The sequence below is a fragment of the Camelus ferus genome, chromosome 8 (genome assembly GCF_009834535.1).
Source record: "Camelus ferus isolate YT-003-E chromosome 8, BCGSAC_Cfer_1.0, whole genome shotgun sequence".
Lineage (NCBI taxonomy): Eukaryota > Metazoa > Chordata > Mammalia > Artiodactyla > Camelidae > Camelus > Camelus ferus.
In genome coordinates this window covers 47,059,827-47,072,706 of record NC_045703.1, presented here as the reverse complement: position 1 = coordinate 47,072,706, position 12,880 = coordinate 47,059,827, and the positions used below count along the sequence as shown (strand labels likewise).

The 12,880-nt window shown below is 38.8% G+C and overlaps 1 protein-coding gene across 3 annotated transcripts in view; it reads left to right on the top strand.

Moving 5' to 3' along the window:
- The window catches only part of STX7 (syntaxin 7), a 72,524-nt gene that overhangs the window by 795 nt on the left and 58,849 nt on the right, over positions 1-12,880 (top strand). For all 3 annotated transcript variants that reach the window (XM_032484937.1, XM_032484938.1, XM_006185156.3), the window contains exon 2: positions 6,015-6,164. In XM_032484937.1, the coding sequence (XP_032340828.1) occupies positions 6,080-6,164 (85 nt within the window). In that variant the 5' untranslated portion in view covers positions 6,015-6,079. The remainder of the gene's footprint in view (positions 1-6,014; positions 6,165-12,880) is intronic.

Here is a 12,880-nt window from a genome sequence, read left to right as displayed (position 1 = left end):
TTGGTTTGTAAAAGCTCTTTAAAAAATACATAAACTATTTCAAGATGCCTCCTCACTTCACCCCTCTTGTTTTTTTGGTTGTTACTTTACTTAAACACAGACAAAAAGAAAAGAAAATTGCCTTTCCAATCAAACGCTGTATTTTTTTTCTCTCAAGTTTCTTGCATTTGCTTGTCGCTTGTAGACATAACATCAATTTTTGTTTAATTCTGATCAACATATTCTGACCATAATTATGTATAATTTAAAACTTGCATGGACTCTGGAAGAAAAGGAAATGATTATGAAATGCTGTGCTGTTTAGTAATATCGGAGGTGGACGCTTCTCCTGGGGTTGGCCTGATCACTCCCCCAGGGCAGAAACTGATAGCAGTGTTAAACTGTGTCTTGTGGTGTGGGGCAGGCCCCTGCTTTGCGGGCCACTTTGAGAAGTTTGCCTCAGACTTGTGACTAGTTGAGAATTACGATCTAGTTTCAAAGTTTCTGTAGAAGTTAATATGGTACCATGTTAACTCGTTAACCTCTACGGGTTTTCTTCAGCTATTTTACTTCTGCTGCTCCCAATAACAAAGTCAGTCTTAATTTTGGTTATGATCTCAAACTTTAGCCAAGTGCTGCTGGTTGAAAAAAAATTATAAAAAGTCTGCAGTAAGTCTGAGTAAAGTTTGCTGTAATTCCATTTAATTTTAAAGTTTAGTGTGTGAAAGGGTGAAAAATAATCCTTGGTATTGTGAACTAAACCCAAATCGTAGAATAGTTTAATGGGTAGAGGAGCTGAGCTAAAGAAGGCAGTTAATATAGTTTATGTAGAGAATGTTCATGTCTGTAGTTGAGTGATCACCCTCACATTCATGGAACATCTTCTACTCACCCAGCACCGTGGATTCCACAAGGTGCATCCTTGTCTTTCTCATGTTTATATTCCAGAGGTAGGGATAGATAATAAACGATACACTTACTAGGTCATTTTAAATGGTGATTAGCACTATGATGTGGTAAGAGATTGGAGAGTGGTGGGGTGGGGATCTCACTTCAGATCCAAGTGGTTATGGAGTGCTTCTCTAGCACGTGATGAGACTGCTGGGAAAAAGGAGTCAGTCACATGGAGATCATGGGAAGATCCCTCCAGGAAAAGGAAATGGCACACAGCAATGGCCCAAGACGGTGATAAGCCTGGGACATCCAGGCACCAGAATTCAGTGTCTTAGAAATAGCAACATTTACCCTTAGACTGGGTGTGCTTAGGAAATAGGTGCATTTATTCATTTACTCTTCAAATACTTATTAAACACTTATTATATATCCATGTACTGAGAATAGAGCATTCCACAAAATAGACAAAAAACAAACAAACAAATTAAAAGAAAACCAAAACAAACAAAAAAACCGTGCCCCTCTGGGAACTTACCATTTTGGAGCACGAGGTAGAGGAAAGTCCGGTACTGTATCCTGGTGCTCACCATTAAGAAAGTGAAACTATTTCCGTTGCTTTATCTACACTGAATTTATAGAACATGAGACTTATGCTTAATGGGAATCTTAAGAATTCTCCTTGGTGTCCAGTAGTAACTAGGGGTAGTGTTTGACCCTCAAGATTACTTTTTAAAATTCCCTTTGTTCTTTTATTTGTGCTCTTTAGAAAGCCTTGAGAAGATTCTCATATAATTATTGCACTTTGATCCCCTCTTCCTTTCTTTCCCTTTGTAGTGTTTACAATCCTCATAGAAAGCTAATTATTGAGATGTGTGGTGAGCCTGTTCAGTAAACTTTCTGCTTTGATGGAAATCTTCCATACATGAGCTGTCCAAGCCACTGATCACACATGTGACATTTGAACACTTGATAGTACATGTATGGAAAATGAGTTACTGCTTTTCTGAGCCATAAAACTAGGGATTCTGAATGGGCTTTCAGAAGTATACAGCAAGAGTACTTTAGTGCATATTAGCACTGGCCGAGGTGCTAGAGACTGATGCAGAAAACAAACATCAGAACACTTGGTTGATTTAGCCCATATGCACAGATCATAAACTTGTAAGTCAGTTTATAGTCAGCTATCTATCCGTTTATATGTTTTTTATGGTAAAGTTAGTCATTTGGATCCTTTATGTCTCATCTCATCGTCAGAAGAGCCAACCATTGTGTTTTAGATATCATTGTTAGCAGAATAAGAGAGAATACGCGTAAGCTATTCAGCCGCATTACTTTGATCTGCTTGTGTGGTCATCCCAAGCCTGTTTCCTCATCCTGAGAGTGAATTTGCCAGAACTTCATACAGAGTCTGCAAAAATGGGGTAAATTTGGTTTTTCTTATTGAGTGGGCTCACCTGTCCCTAATTTTGTTATACAGGGAAGCAACAATATGGTTTTGTGTTTTAAAAATATAGACACTGAAGATTTAGTTTCAAATTCTAGCTTTTTTCTTCCATTAAGCAAGTTGCTTTTCTCATTATGCCTCAGTTTCTTCATGTGAAAAATCATAATAGTTATTGTACCCATCTCATAGGCTTGGTGGAAGAAGCACCTAAGAAAATAAATGGGAGAGTCTTAAGCACAATGCTTAGGAAATGGTACCCACCTTAGCCGTTGTTAATCTTGTTGATTTTTTTACGTATCTTTTCCATCATTCACAGATTTCGTTCTTCACTCAGCACTGAACTGAGGGGATCATTGCTGTGCCCTTTCTCTCAGGAAATGCCAGGCAGTCCAACAGTAGCAGCTCTTTGAATGAATGAAGCTTAGTTGTCTCACCAGTAGGAACTTTCTCAAATTTAGTTGCTTAAGTAAAGGGATGAGGAAAGCTAGTAGTGTTTATGGCTGATGGATTGATTCTTTGAAGAAGGAAAAAGGAGGCTGTAGAAGAGAACAGTGAGAAGGCTTAGACCAGGCTTTCTGAGTTTTGAGGGTTAAGGGAAATACTACAATACTAAGCTGGAATCGAGGGGACTTAGTAATTTTATGCCTTCTTTTGGGGAGAGTGGCCTCAGCCAATAATGTGGTTGTGTAGTTCTGATGCAGGTGAGGTTGTCATGATCTGTTGTTGATGCTGGTCCAGCAGATGCAAGAGCAGGTCATACCTTTCCTCTGTGTAGAGCGGAAAAGCTCTTGGTCCCTGGACATGTATTATCTCATTTGGATCCTAGCAGTAAGCCCAAATACTGAGCATTTTCTCCAAAGTAGAGATTTTTCGTTGCCAGTAACACTGGCAGCTGGGTTCCCATGGCTTCAAAGATACATAGACACTAAAGAGTATGACTTGGAAACATGGATGTGAGACTCATTTGTGTATAGGTGTATTTAGTGGATGAAGGAACACCCTTAAGAGAGTACATAAATAAGAAGGAGGAACATTTCCTTGTTCAGTTTGTTTGTGTTGGCTGTGAGCGAGTTTTTCTTTATTCTTTTCTTTTTTTTTTTTAAGAGATCTAGTTGATAGAGGGAAAGGAGAAAGATATCATTAAGCCAGGAGAAAATTGTCCTTGTCTGTACAGTGGAATATTATTTGGCAATGAAAAAGAACACGCTATTGATACATCCTACAACATGGATGGATCTTGAAAAGCATGCTAAGAGAAAGAAGTTGGTCACAAAAGAACACATAATGTGTGATTCCTTTCATATGGAATGTACAGAATAGGCAAGCTTTTAAAGAAAAAATGTGGATCAGTGGTGACCTATAGCTGGGGAGGCTGGAGAAAAATAGGATGTCACTGCTAATAGATATGGGCTTTATTTGAGGATAAGAATATATTCTAAAAGTGAGGTGATGGTGGCACAACTTTGTGAATATTTAAAAACACCATTGGATTCTGTATTTTAAATAGGTGAATTGTATGGTATGTGAATTATAACTCAGTAAAGCTCTTAATGGAAAAAAAAAAAAGATACAGAATTTAAAGATCCAGCTGGTGGTTTGTAGGACACTTGGGATAGTGCTGGTCTCATTGGATCCCAGATCCAGTCTTGTTTTGGGCCCCAACTTTTCAGATGGCTGCAGGCCCAAGTCCAAGGCCACCTGGAAGGAATTTTATTCCTGCTGCCCTGCTCTAATGGTTCTGCTGTCAGAGTTGAGGTTTGAATTTACCCTTTTATGAAGTTAGTTTTGGATCTATCTTAATGACTTAGTGAGGTCCAAAGGGCCCAGAATAGATAAACTGGACCTGTGGATCAGTAAGGGAGCCAGGGAGAGCATCTAAAAGCTCCCAGGGGTTCCAGGGTGGCCAGGCACATTCCCTGATGTGCCAGAGTTTCAGGCATGACACCAGTACTGTTCTACCCAGCTCAGCAGTTCCACTGTTGTACTTCTTGCCAGCACTGACCCTTAGAACACAGTATTTCCTTGTGGCCTTTTCTTCCCTACCAGAAATCTCCAGTGGGTTCTTGCAACATATTCAAAGGAAACCTAGCATCTTAGGCCCGCCCTCTTCTGTGATGTGAGTTTTGTGTGGTAGCAAGGATGGGTAGCCTTGGAACCAGATCCCTGAGATTAAATCCCATCTCTGCCTGCTGGGTGGGTTGGGGTACCTTTCCAGTTATTTAATCTTTATAAACTACAGTTTGCTCATTGTTAAAGCAAAGTTTATTTGCTACTACCTACTTTAAAGGGGAGATTTTGAAAATAAAACTAGCCTATGTGAAATGCTTTTCATTTCACAGATGTGCAATAAATGTTAGGACATTCCTCTCCTGCCCTTTCTGTGTTGTCTCCTACTTATCCCAGCCATGAGTCATCTGGTGCTGGGTTGACCAGGAACCTCCCGTTCCTTTGGTAAATGACACTGCATTCGTACTGTCCACATGGTCTGAGTCTGTCTGCCCCCTGCTTCGTGTCTTTGCCTTTGTTGTTTTCCATGCCAGTCATACCCAGATATCCAAACCTTATATCCAAGTTGCATACATTTTTTTAGATAAAGGTGATCGTGATATTTTATTTCCTTTTTGTTCTTCCTACGACTCTTGCCTATCACATGATCTGATTGCTAATTTGTACTGCTTTTGTTGTTTTACATTATTAACTTTATCCTTTATTCTAAATGGCAATCTCGATTTGAGCAGATGCTTTATCTTGGTTGTTTTGTTTGTTGCTTGCAGCTCCCCAGTGCTCAGTTTAATGCTGGGCATGTAGCAGACTTGCAGCAGACTCAGAGTTAGCCTACAAATTACCCACATCTTTGCAATATTCAGTGCACACTCAATGAAAAGATGGTGTAGGAGTAGTTGAAATTCTTTGCTGTGCACAGTCCTGTCCACAGGGACACTCATTTTCCAAGCCCTGAGTGGTATGGCATGGATTGAAGAAGAACAGAATTTCATCTTACCTCCTTATGGCAAGGTCCCAGCTTAGCTTCGTATTGTAAGACACTGGCATCTGCCAGAGGAGGGTTGTTCTTGCTCTGTCAGGAAGGTGTGTGTTTGGTGAGCATTTTACAAGACATTTCTTTTTTTCTTATGGGTCAACTCTGCTCTTTCAAATTTGACCTTCTTTCCTATTAAAATTAGAGGCCTGTTAGTCACTTTGTTCCTGAGCTGTTCTGTGTAAGTTACATTAGATATAATGAAATTTCTGGGGATAGTCTGAAATCAGTGTGTCATATAATTAATATTTAAATTCCTCTTCAGTGCAGGGAATTACCTTAAATGTTGGAGTAAGAAAGATAAATGGTGTGGGGGCCCTGCCTTATAGTTGCACACAGTTAGTTAAGGAGAAAACATATGAACAATTGAAATCATACACAGAAAAGGGACTTACTGTTACTTAGAGAGACTAAAGCTGTTTCCAAAAGGAATGGACAATTTGAACCTTATTTTGTTTAACATGTTTAACTCAGTTCTGTCCTATAACCTCCCCCCTTTTTTTAATAGACCTGAGAGTTTTACTCTTTGATGTGTTCCTTTCTTATATTTCAACCCTGTTAGGTTTGTCAAATTTGTACTTGTAACCTCCCAGATTGAAAACTGTAAGCCAGTAACTTTAAAAATGCAATTGTGTGACTTTTTTCTTTTTTGTCATTTAGGTGACTGCTTAGAAAATTGACAGCCCAGCAACAGCTGATGAAATTAGTGACTAAGCAAATCAGCCATGTCTTACACTCCAGGAGTTGGTGGTGACCCCGCCCAGGTGGCACAGCGAATCTCTTCCAACATCCAGAAGATCACACAATGTTGTAAGTTGAGTTTTAAATTGACTTCACTGTTTGTTTTCAATTCTTAAGTGAACTTGGTGGAGACTGATGAAAGGACAGCTAGTGGTTGAGAGAGGGAGGAGCATTCCTCTAAGAGCAGATTTTAAAAGGCTAGACCTCTTTAGAATGAGTATAAGAAATAATCATATTAGAGGAGATAATGTCTAACTGCATTTTTCTACAGTGTCAGGGACCTAATCAACATTCAGTAATGAGAGAAAGATTTAAAAGAATGGATACTTAGGTTTGCTTTGAAACTATCTGATTCTAGTTGAGATTAATGAGATTGGACTGTTTGGAACTGGGGGCCACTGTCAAGAGTTTAAGGAACATATGATTATTAAAAGTAAAATCTGACCAGATACGGTTTAGATTTGTTGTGTAAAGGCTGAATATATGGCACATTATTAAGGAGCAGGGACAAACTAAGGAGGGGACATTTTTATCTTCTGAGGCAGATAAAGAAGATAACTATCTGGATTCCCCACAAATTACTCTTTGTTTCACGTATCAAAGACAGAATACTGGAAGACTGGTCTAATGTGGCATTTTGTTAGAAATTATTACCTCTTGGAATATATATAAGAATTAAAAAAAATTACTTTAGCAGATTTGAGCCTATAGATTTTGTTTTTGTTTTTGTTTTTGTTTCTGAATCGCAGCTAATCTCATATCTGGATTATTGTAGTCATTTTGCAGTTGGTATTTTGGCCCTCTGGGCATTGCCTAAATGCTTTCAAGAGTGTGTTACTATACAGTTTCATTCTTCTGCCTCCTTCATTAAGGCTACTGTTGTTAACTCAGAGAGCTCACACACTGTGGAACACCTGAAATATTTTCAGATGACCAGACTGTGTTTCCTTAATCAGTACCTTCCCCCCATTATTTCTCTACCTGAATGACTGAAATGAGAAATCAGTGTGTTTTGGAGGCAAAGGGAGTACAATTAGATTGCAGATGGTTATAAAAAAGTGCTGCTGTGTGCAGCGGTGTAAGATAATTGTAATTCTGATTTGGGGTAATTCTTGTTTTCTTTGGCTGTTCTTGGAGGAGCAAGGAAGTGAATAGCATGGAGGTCTCACGTTGTCCTCTGCAGGATCTGCAGGACTGGTACATCAAGGATTATTTCAGTTTGTTCCGGGGCACCAGCCTTGGCTCCCCCTTGCTCTTCCGGCTTCCGATCCATTTTGATGGTAGCCCAAAGGCCTCTCCTTTTTAGTGGTTCCGTTGCTGCTGGTTGGAAATTGTGCTGGTCTACCTCAGGCCATCTGTGTAAAAATTAAGAGCGTTTATAATTTTAATTTACATGTTTGGAAAATCAGGGCCTTCATGCAGGAAAGGAGAGGCCAGGAGGTCTTTTTCCATCGGATAGGGCAGGTATCCTGTGTTGGGTGCTAGGAATTCTGGGAAGAGGACGAGGAGTGACCATAGAGCACTGAGATTACAGAAGCCATGAGCACTTAGTGGTATGAAAGATCCATGGAGTTGGAGATGGAGTGTGAGCCTGAACTAGAAGGAAGAAGAATTAACTTAAGTCAGGTTGCACTCCCTCAGAAAGAGACCAGGTCATGAGTCCGGCCAATGAGTTGTGGCAGATTGGACCACAGCTGCGTGCTCTGGCATAGTTGATAGCAAGTAGGTGACTGCATTGCAGTTCCAGGCAGTTGTGGAGAGTGTGGGAGGGTGATGATAAGACCCAAAACTCTTGTTCTTAACAGCCTTCTGAAGACCTGTTAAGACTAGGACTGTTCAGCCATGGGAAGGTACAGTCACTGCCTTCAGCTATTTGAAGCACTGTCTTGTGTAAAACATGACAGACGGATTCTACTTGATCATAAAGGCCTCCCCAGATGAACAGAAGCAGCGCTAGTCAGACTTCAGCTTGAGAAGAAATGGGTCTTGAGTAACCCTAGTTGTTCAGGGATAGAGTCGTGTGCCTCAGGAGCAATCCCTGTTAGTGAGCAGCATGGGGTGGTCACATAGTTCTCAGATCTGTTATTAAAAGAGTATTAGACTCTGGAATAATGGTTCAGGCTGAGTGACTTTTAATTTTGAGGTTGAGTCTTTATTCATTCAACAGATAATTTATTGAGTACCAACTGCTTGCTCATCACTGTTCCAGACCCTGGGAACCTAGCAGTAAACAAGGTCTACAGGACCCTATTCTCCTGTAGTTTCTTTGTAAAGAGAAATTGATGGTTTAAAAAAATAATAATAAACAATATAATTCCCTATGAAAAAAATAAAATGAGTCACTTGAGAGCAGGTGATTAGGGAGAAGCTGCCTTAGCTTAGACGCCCCCCCAAATGAGGATGGGAAAAGCTGGTAGTGAGAAGATCCTGAGAAAGAACATTTAGATAGAGGCCACAGCTGCTGTTTTTAAAAAAGCAGTCCAAAGCTTGGAGTGTTCAGAAAATAGGGAAAAAAAGAAAAGAAACGTCCAGTGAAGCATAGCACTTGAGGCAACAGTGGCAGGAAATGAAATCAGAGAGAGGCCGATCGGGTCACCTGCAGCCTTGGAGGGTATGTGGAGCTTAGATTTCAGTCTAAGAGGCGGAAAAGAGACACAATCAGTTCTGCAGTTTGAAAGATTACTTTGGCTGCTGCTTAGAAAACAGACTCTGAGGAAATAGGAGGACACACTGGCCATTGCAGGGCTCTGATGAGAGAGACGTTGGCTTGCACCAGTGTGGTAGCAGGGGAGGTGGAGAGAGTGATGGATGTGTGGAGGCAGAGCCAGGAGGACTTGCTGATGGTTGGGGTGGAGTGAGAGGGAGATAGTTCAGGATGACCCCGTGGTCTTTGCATTGAGCAACCTAGTAGATGGTGGTATGTACCAAGATGGGAAGAACTACAGTTCAGGGGAAGTGGGAAGAGTTTTGTTTTGACCAAGTAAATTTTGAGATGCTTTTTACACATCTAAGTGGAGATGTCAGACATCTAGTTTAGATATATGAATTTGGAGATCAGGATGTCATTAGAATATGAATGGTATTTAAAATCGTAGGTCTAAGATAATCCATTTACAGTTGCATCAGAAAGGAGTAAATTTAACCAGGGATATGAAAGACCTATATACTGAAAATTACCAGACATTAAGGGAAAAAATTGAAGACACAAATAAATGGAAAGATATTTCATGCTCATGGATTGGAAGAATTAATACTGTGTCCATACTACCCAAAGCAATCCACAGGTTCAGTGCAATCCTTATCAAAATTACAATATTTTTTCACAGAAATAGAACAATCTTAAAATTTGTATGGAACTACAAAGGACCTGAATTGCCAAAGCAATCTTGAGAAAAAAGAGCAAAGCTGGAGTCATCATGTTCCTTGATTTCAAACTCTATTACAAAGCAGCAGTGATTAAAACAGTATGGAGTGGTGTGAAATCAGACACATTGTTCAATGGAACAGAATAGAGGGCCCAGAAATAAGCCCATGCATATATCATCAATTAATTTACAGCAAAGCCAAAGATATGCAATGAAGAAAGGACAGTCTGTTCAATAAATGGTTCTGGGAACACTCGATAACTACATTCAAAAGAATGAAACTGGATCACTGTCTAATACTATACACAGAAATTAGCTCTGAATGGATTAGACTGAATGTAAGCTGAAACCATACAACTTCTAGAAGAAAACATAGGTGGTAAGCTCCTTGACATAGATTTTGCTGATGATTTTTTGAATCTGACAACAAAAGTAAAAGTGACAAAAGCAAAAATAAACAAGAACTACACCAAACTGAAAAGCTTCTGCACAGCAAAGGAAACCATCAGTAAAATAAAAAGGTAACCTACTGAATGGGAGAAAATACTTGCCATGAATGGGAGAAAATACTTGCTAATCATGTATTTGATAAGGGGCTAATAGAAAATAAAGAACTCTATACAACTAAATAGCAAAAAAAAAAAAATCTGATTGAAAATGGGCAGAAGATTTAAATGTCATTTTTTCAAAGAAGACATGCAGATAGCCAAAAAGTACATGAAAATATGTCCAACATTATTCATCAGAGAAACACAAGTCAAAACTCTAATGACATGCCACCTTACAGCTGTTAGAATGTCTGTTATCAAGAAGACAAGAAATAACAAGCATTGGTGAGGATGTGGTGACATGGGAACCCTCGTGCACTGTTGGTGGGAATGTAAATTGGTGCAGCCACTGTGGAAAACCATATGGAGGTTCCTCAAAAAGTTTTAAAAAATTAAAAATAGAATTACTGTATGATCCAGCAATCCCACTTCTGAGTATTTATCCAAAGAAAATGAAAACACTAACTTGAAAATGTATTTGCACTCCTATGTTCATTGCAGCATTATTTACAGCAGCCAAGATATGGAAGCAACCTAAGTGTCCATGGATGGATGAATGAGCAGAGAAGATGTAGTATATTTAAACAATGGACTATTATTCAGCTGTAAAAAGAACGAAGTCTTGCCATTTGCAACAACATGGATGGACCTTAAGGGCATTATATATGTTAAGTCAGACAGAGAGGTAAATATAGTATGATCTCTCTTATATGTGGAATCTAAAAACCAAAAAAACCCCCCAAAACCAAGCTTGTGGATATGGAGAACAGATTGGTGGTTGTCAGAGAGTCAGAGGTAGGGGGTGAGGAAAATGGATGAAGGGGGGTCACAAAGTTAAAAAAAAAAAAAAGGTTCCCAGATTTTGATAGTTAAAGAAAAAAGTGGTCTTGTACTCATATTCCAAGTGTAGATGGAGAAAAGAAGGAAGAACTGACCTCTTCCATTTAAAGAGACTTCCCAGAATCCTCCTCACCTCTGCATATATTACTGACCAGAGTTTAGACATAGTCAGATGGCTACCCCACTGCTTAGAAGGCTGAAAAACATCTTTTAGCTGGATTGCAATGTGCTCACTAAAATTGGGGATAGCTCCATTCTAGAGAGAAGGGAGGAATCAAAGTTTAGGAGGCAACTAGTAGATTCTACCATGGAGGTAGAAAAAAGGGTCAAAGAAAAGGTGCATTTTTCCACTACAAAAGAGATTCTAGAGAGAATATAATTGCAAAAGAAATGTCTTTGAAGGTGAGAGGAGTTGGGGAATGGACCTCTAATGAGTGGTTCATCTTTTATCCAGTGTACAGAGTTGAGGCAGAGTGTGGTGTGGACTTGAAGTGTGGTGAATGAAGATGGAGAGTTTGAGTGTTTTTAAACAAAATAGGAGGCAAAGGCGTCAGAGAATGGGAGAGAAGGCTGTTAGTAGTTTATGGAAGGAGTAAACTACTTGTAGTTTTGACAGGTGAGATTATGGACATACCAGGGAAGCAGAGAAGGGTTGTGTGGCAGGTTGAGTACTCATTTGAGATCTGGGGTCATGAATTTAGTGAAACCAGTCATTACGGTGTATGTTTTTCTAATTCTGAGATTCATCGTTTAAATGAGGGGAAGCTTAGATTTCTGTACAGTAAGTTATTGCTAAAAATCTAACCTACCATCCGGTGTGCATTACTGATAAGGGTGTGCAGAAATCACGTGGAAGTGAAAGGGAGAAGTGTGAAATTTCAGTTCACTTTTCCCCCATCTGGTAATGCTAATAATACTGGATGTGATTGAATAAAACGGTAACTTTGCATCACATTAGTTGCCTCTCTTCACATCGCATTTGCATCTGTTGAATTTGTGTCAGTACAAATTACCTGATTTTATAAATCTGAAGAGAAGGTGCTGTAAGTAAGGTAATACTCCTGTAGTTAGAATATGTGCATCTGTTCAACTAAAGCTAAGTCTCCCCCTGAGTACTGCTATGGGAATAGTTTATTTTCATATTAGTTTTGATTAAGATCAATGAAAATTTGTAAAATATTGAGTTGTATGGTTTCATTTATACCTCCCAAAAGAAAAAAGCAATCAAAGAACTTGATTTTTGGAGGAACCCAAGAATAATATTTAGTAAGGTTGGAATTTTGTGAGTTTTTTTTAATGGTATTATATCCTGGCAATTTTATTTTGCAAAGAATAGGATAGATGAAACAAAATGTTTTTAAACTTAAATGTTTTTTTCTTGTTAAATTACTTTTTGTTAAAAGTAATCTATAGCCATTGATTTGATTTACTAGTGAAGTATTTAAACCATATTACAATAATATAATCTATATTAAACATAAGATATTTAAGTATTGTAAATACTTAAACATAAAATGTATTAGACAGAAATAGAATTATATTAAAGTAACATCACTTTCTAAGTGTAAGTAATGAATAGGTAGTAGCAAACTAGAACTTTATGAGGGATTTCTCTGTGGAGCATTTAAAATGATTAAGAAACTATTTTTATCCTATGGGAGAAAGTGTTTTGTTGACTCTAGTAGAGTCAGCAAGGTATTTGTGCTCCATCCTTTGCCCATGGCATTGACAGTGTTCTCTGTCACTGGCCCTACCATGGCACCAAGTCTTTCTCAACCCAGTGCTCCAGGCAACCATTCCCAGTAGACTGGAGTCAGTATGCAAATAAAACTGTTTGCTGTCCCAGATCTAGAAAATCATAATGCATCAAAGAAATATGTAGATTTAGTGCTCAAGCTTTAGATTTAGTTCTCAAGCTTTAAAAAAAAATTACGTTTTTATTAGAAGTATCTAGAAATGAGATACACACTCATTCACCCTTTATTATCTGCATTTTCTTTGAGACAGGCTACTACTTGTGCTGTATAGGATG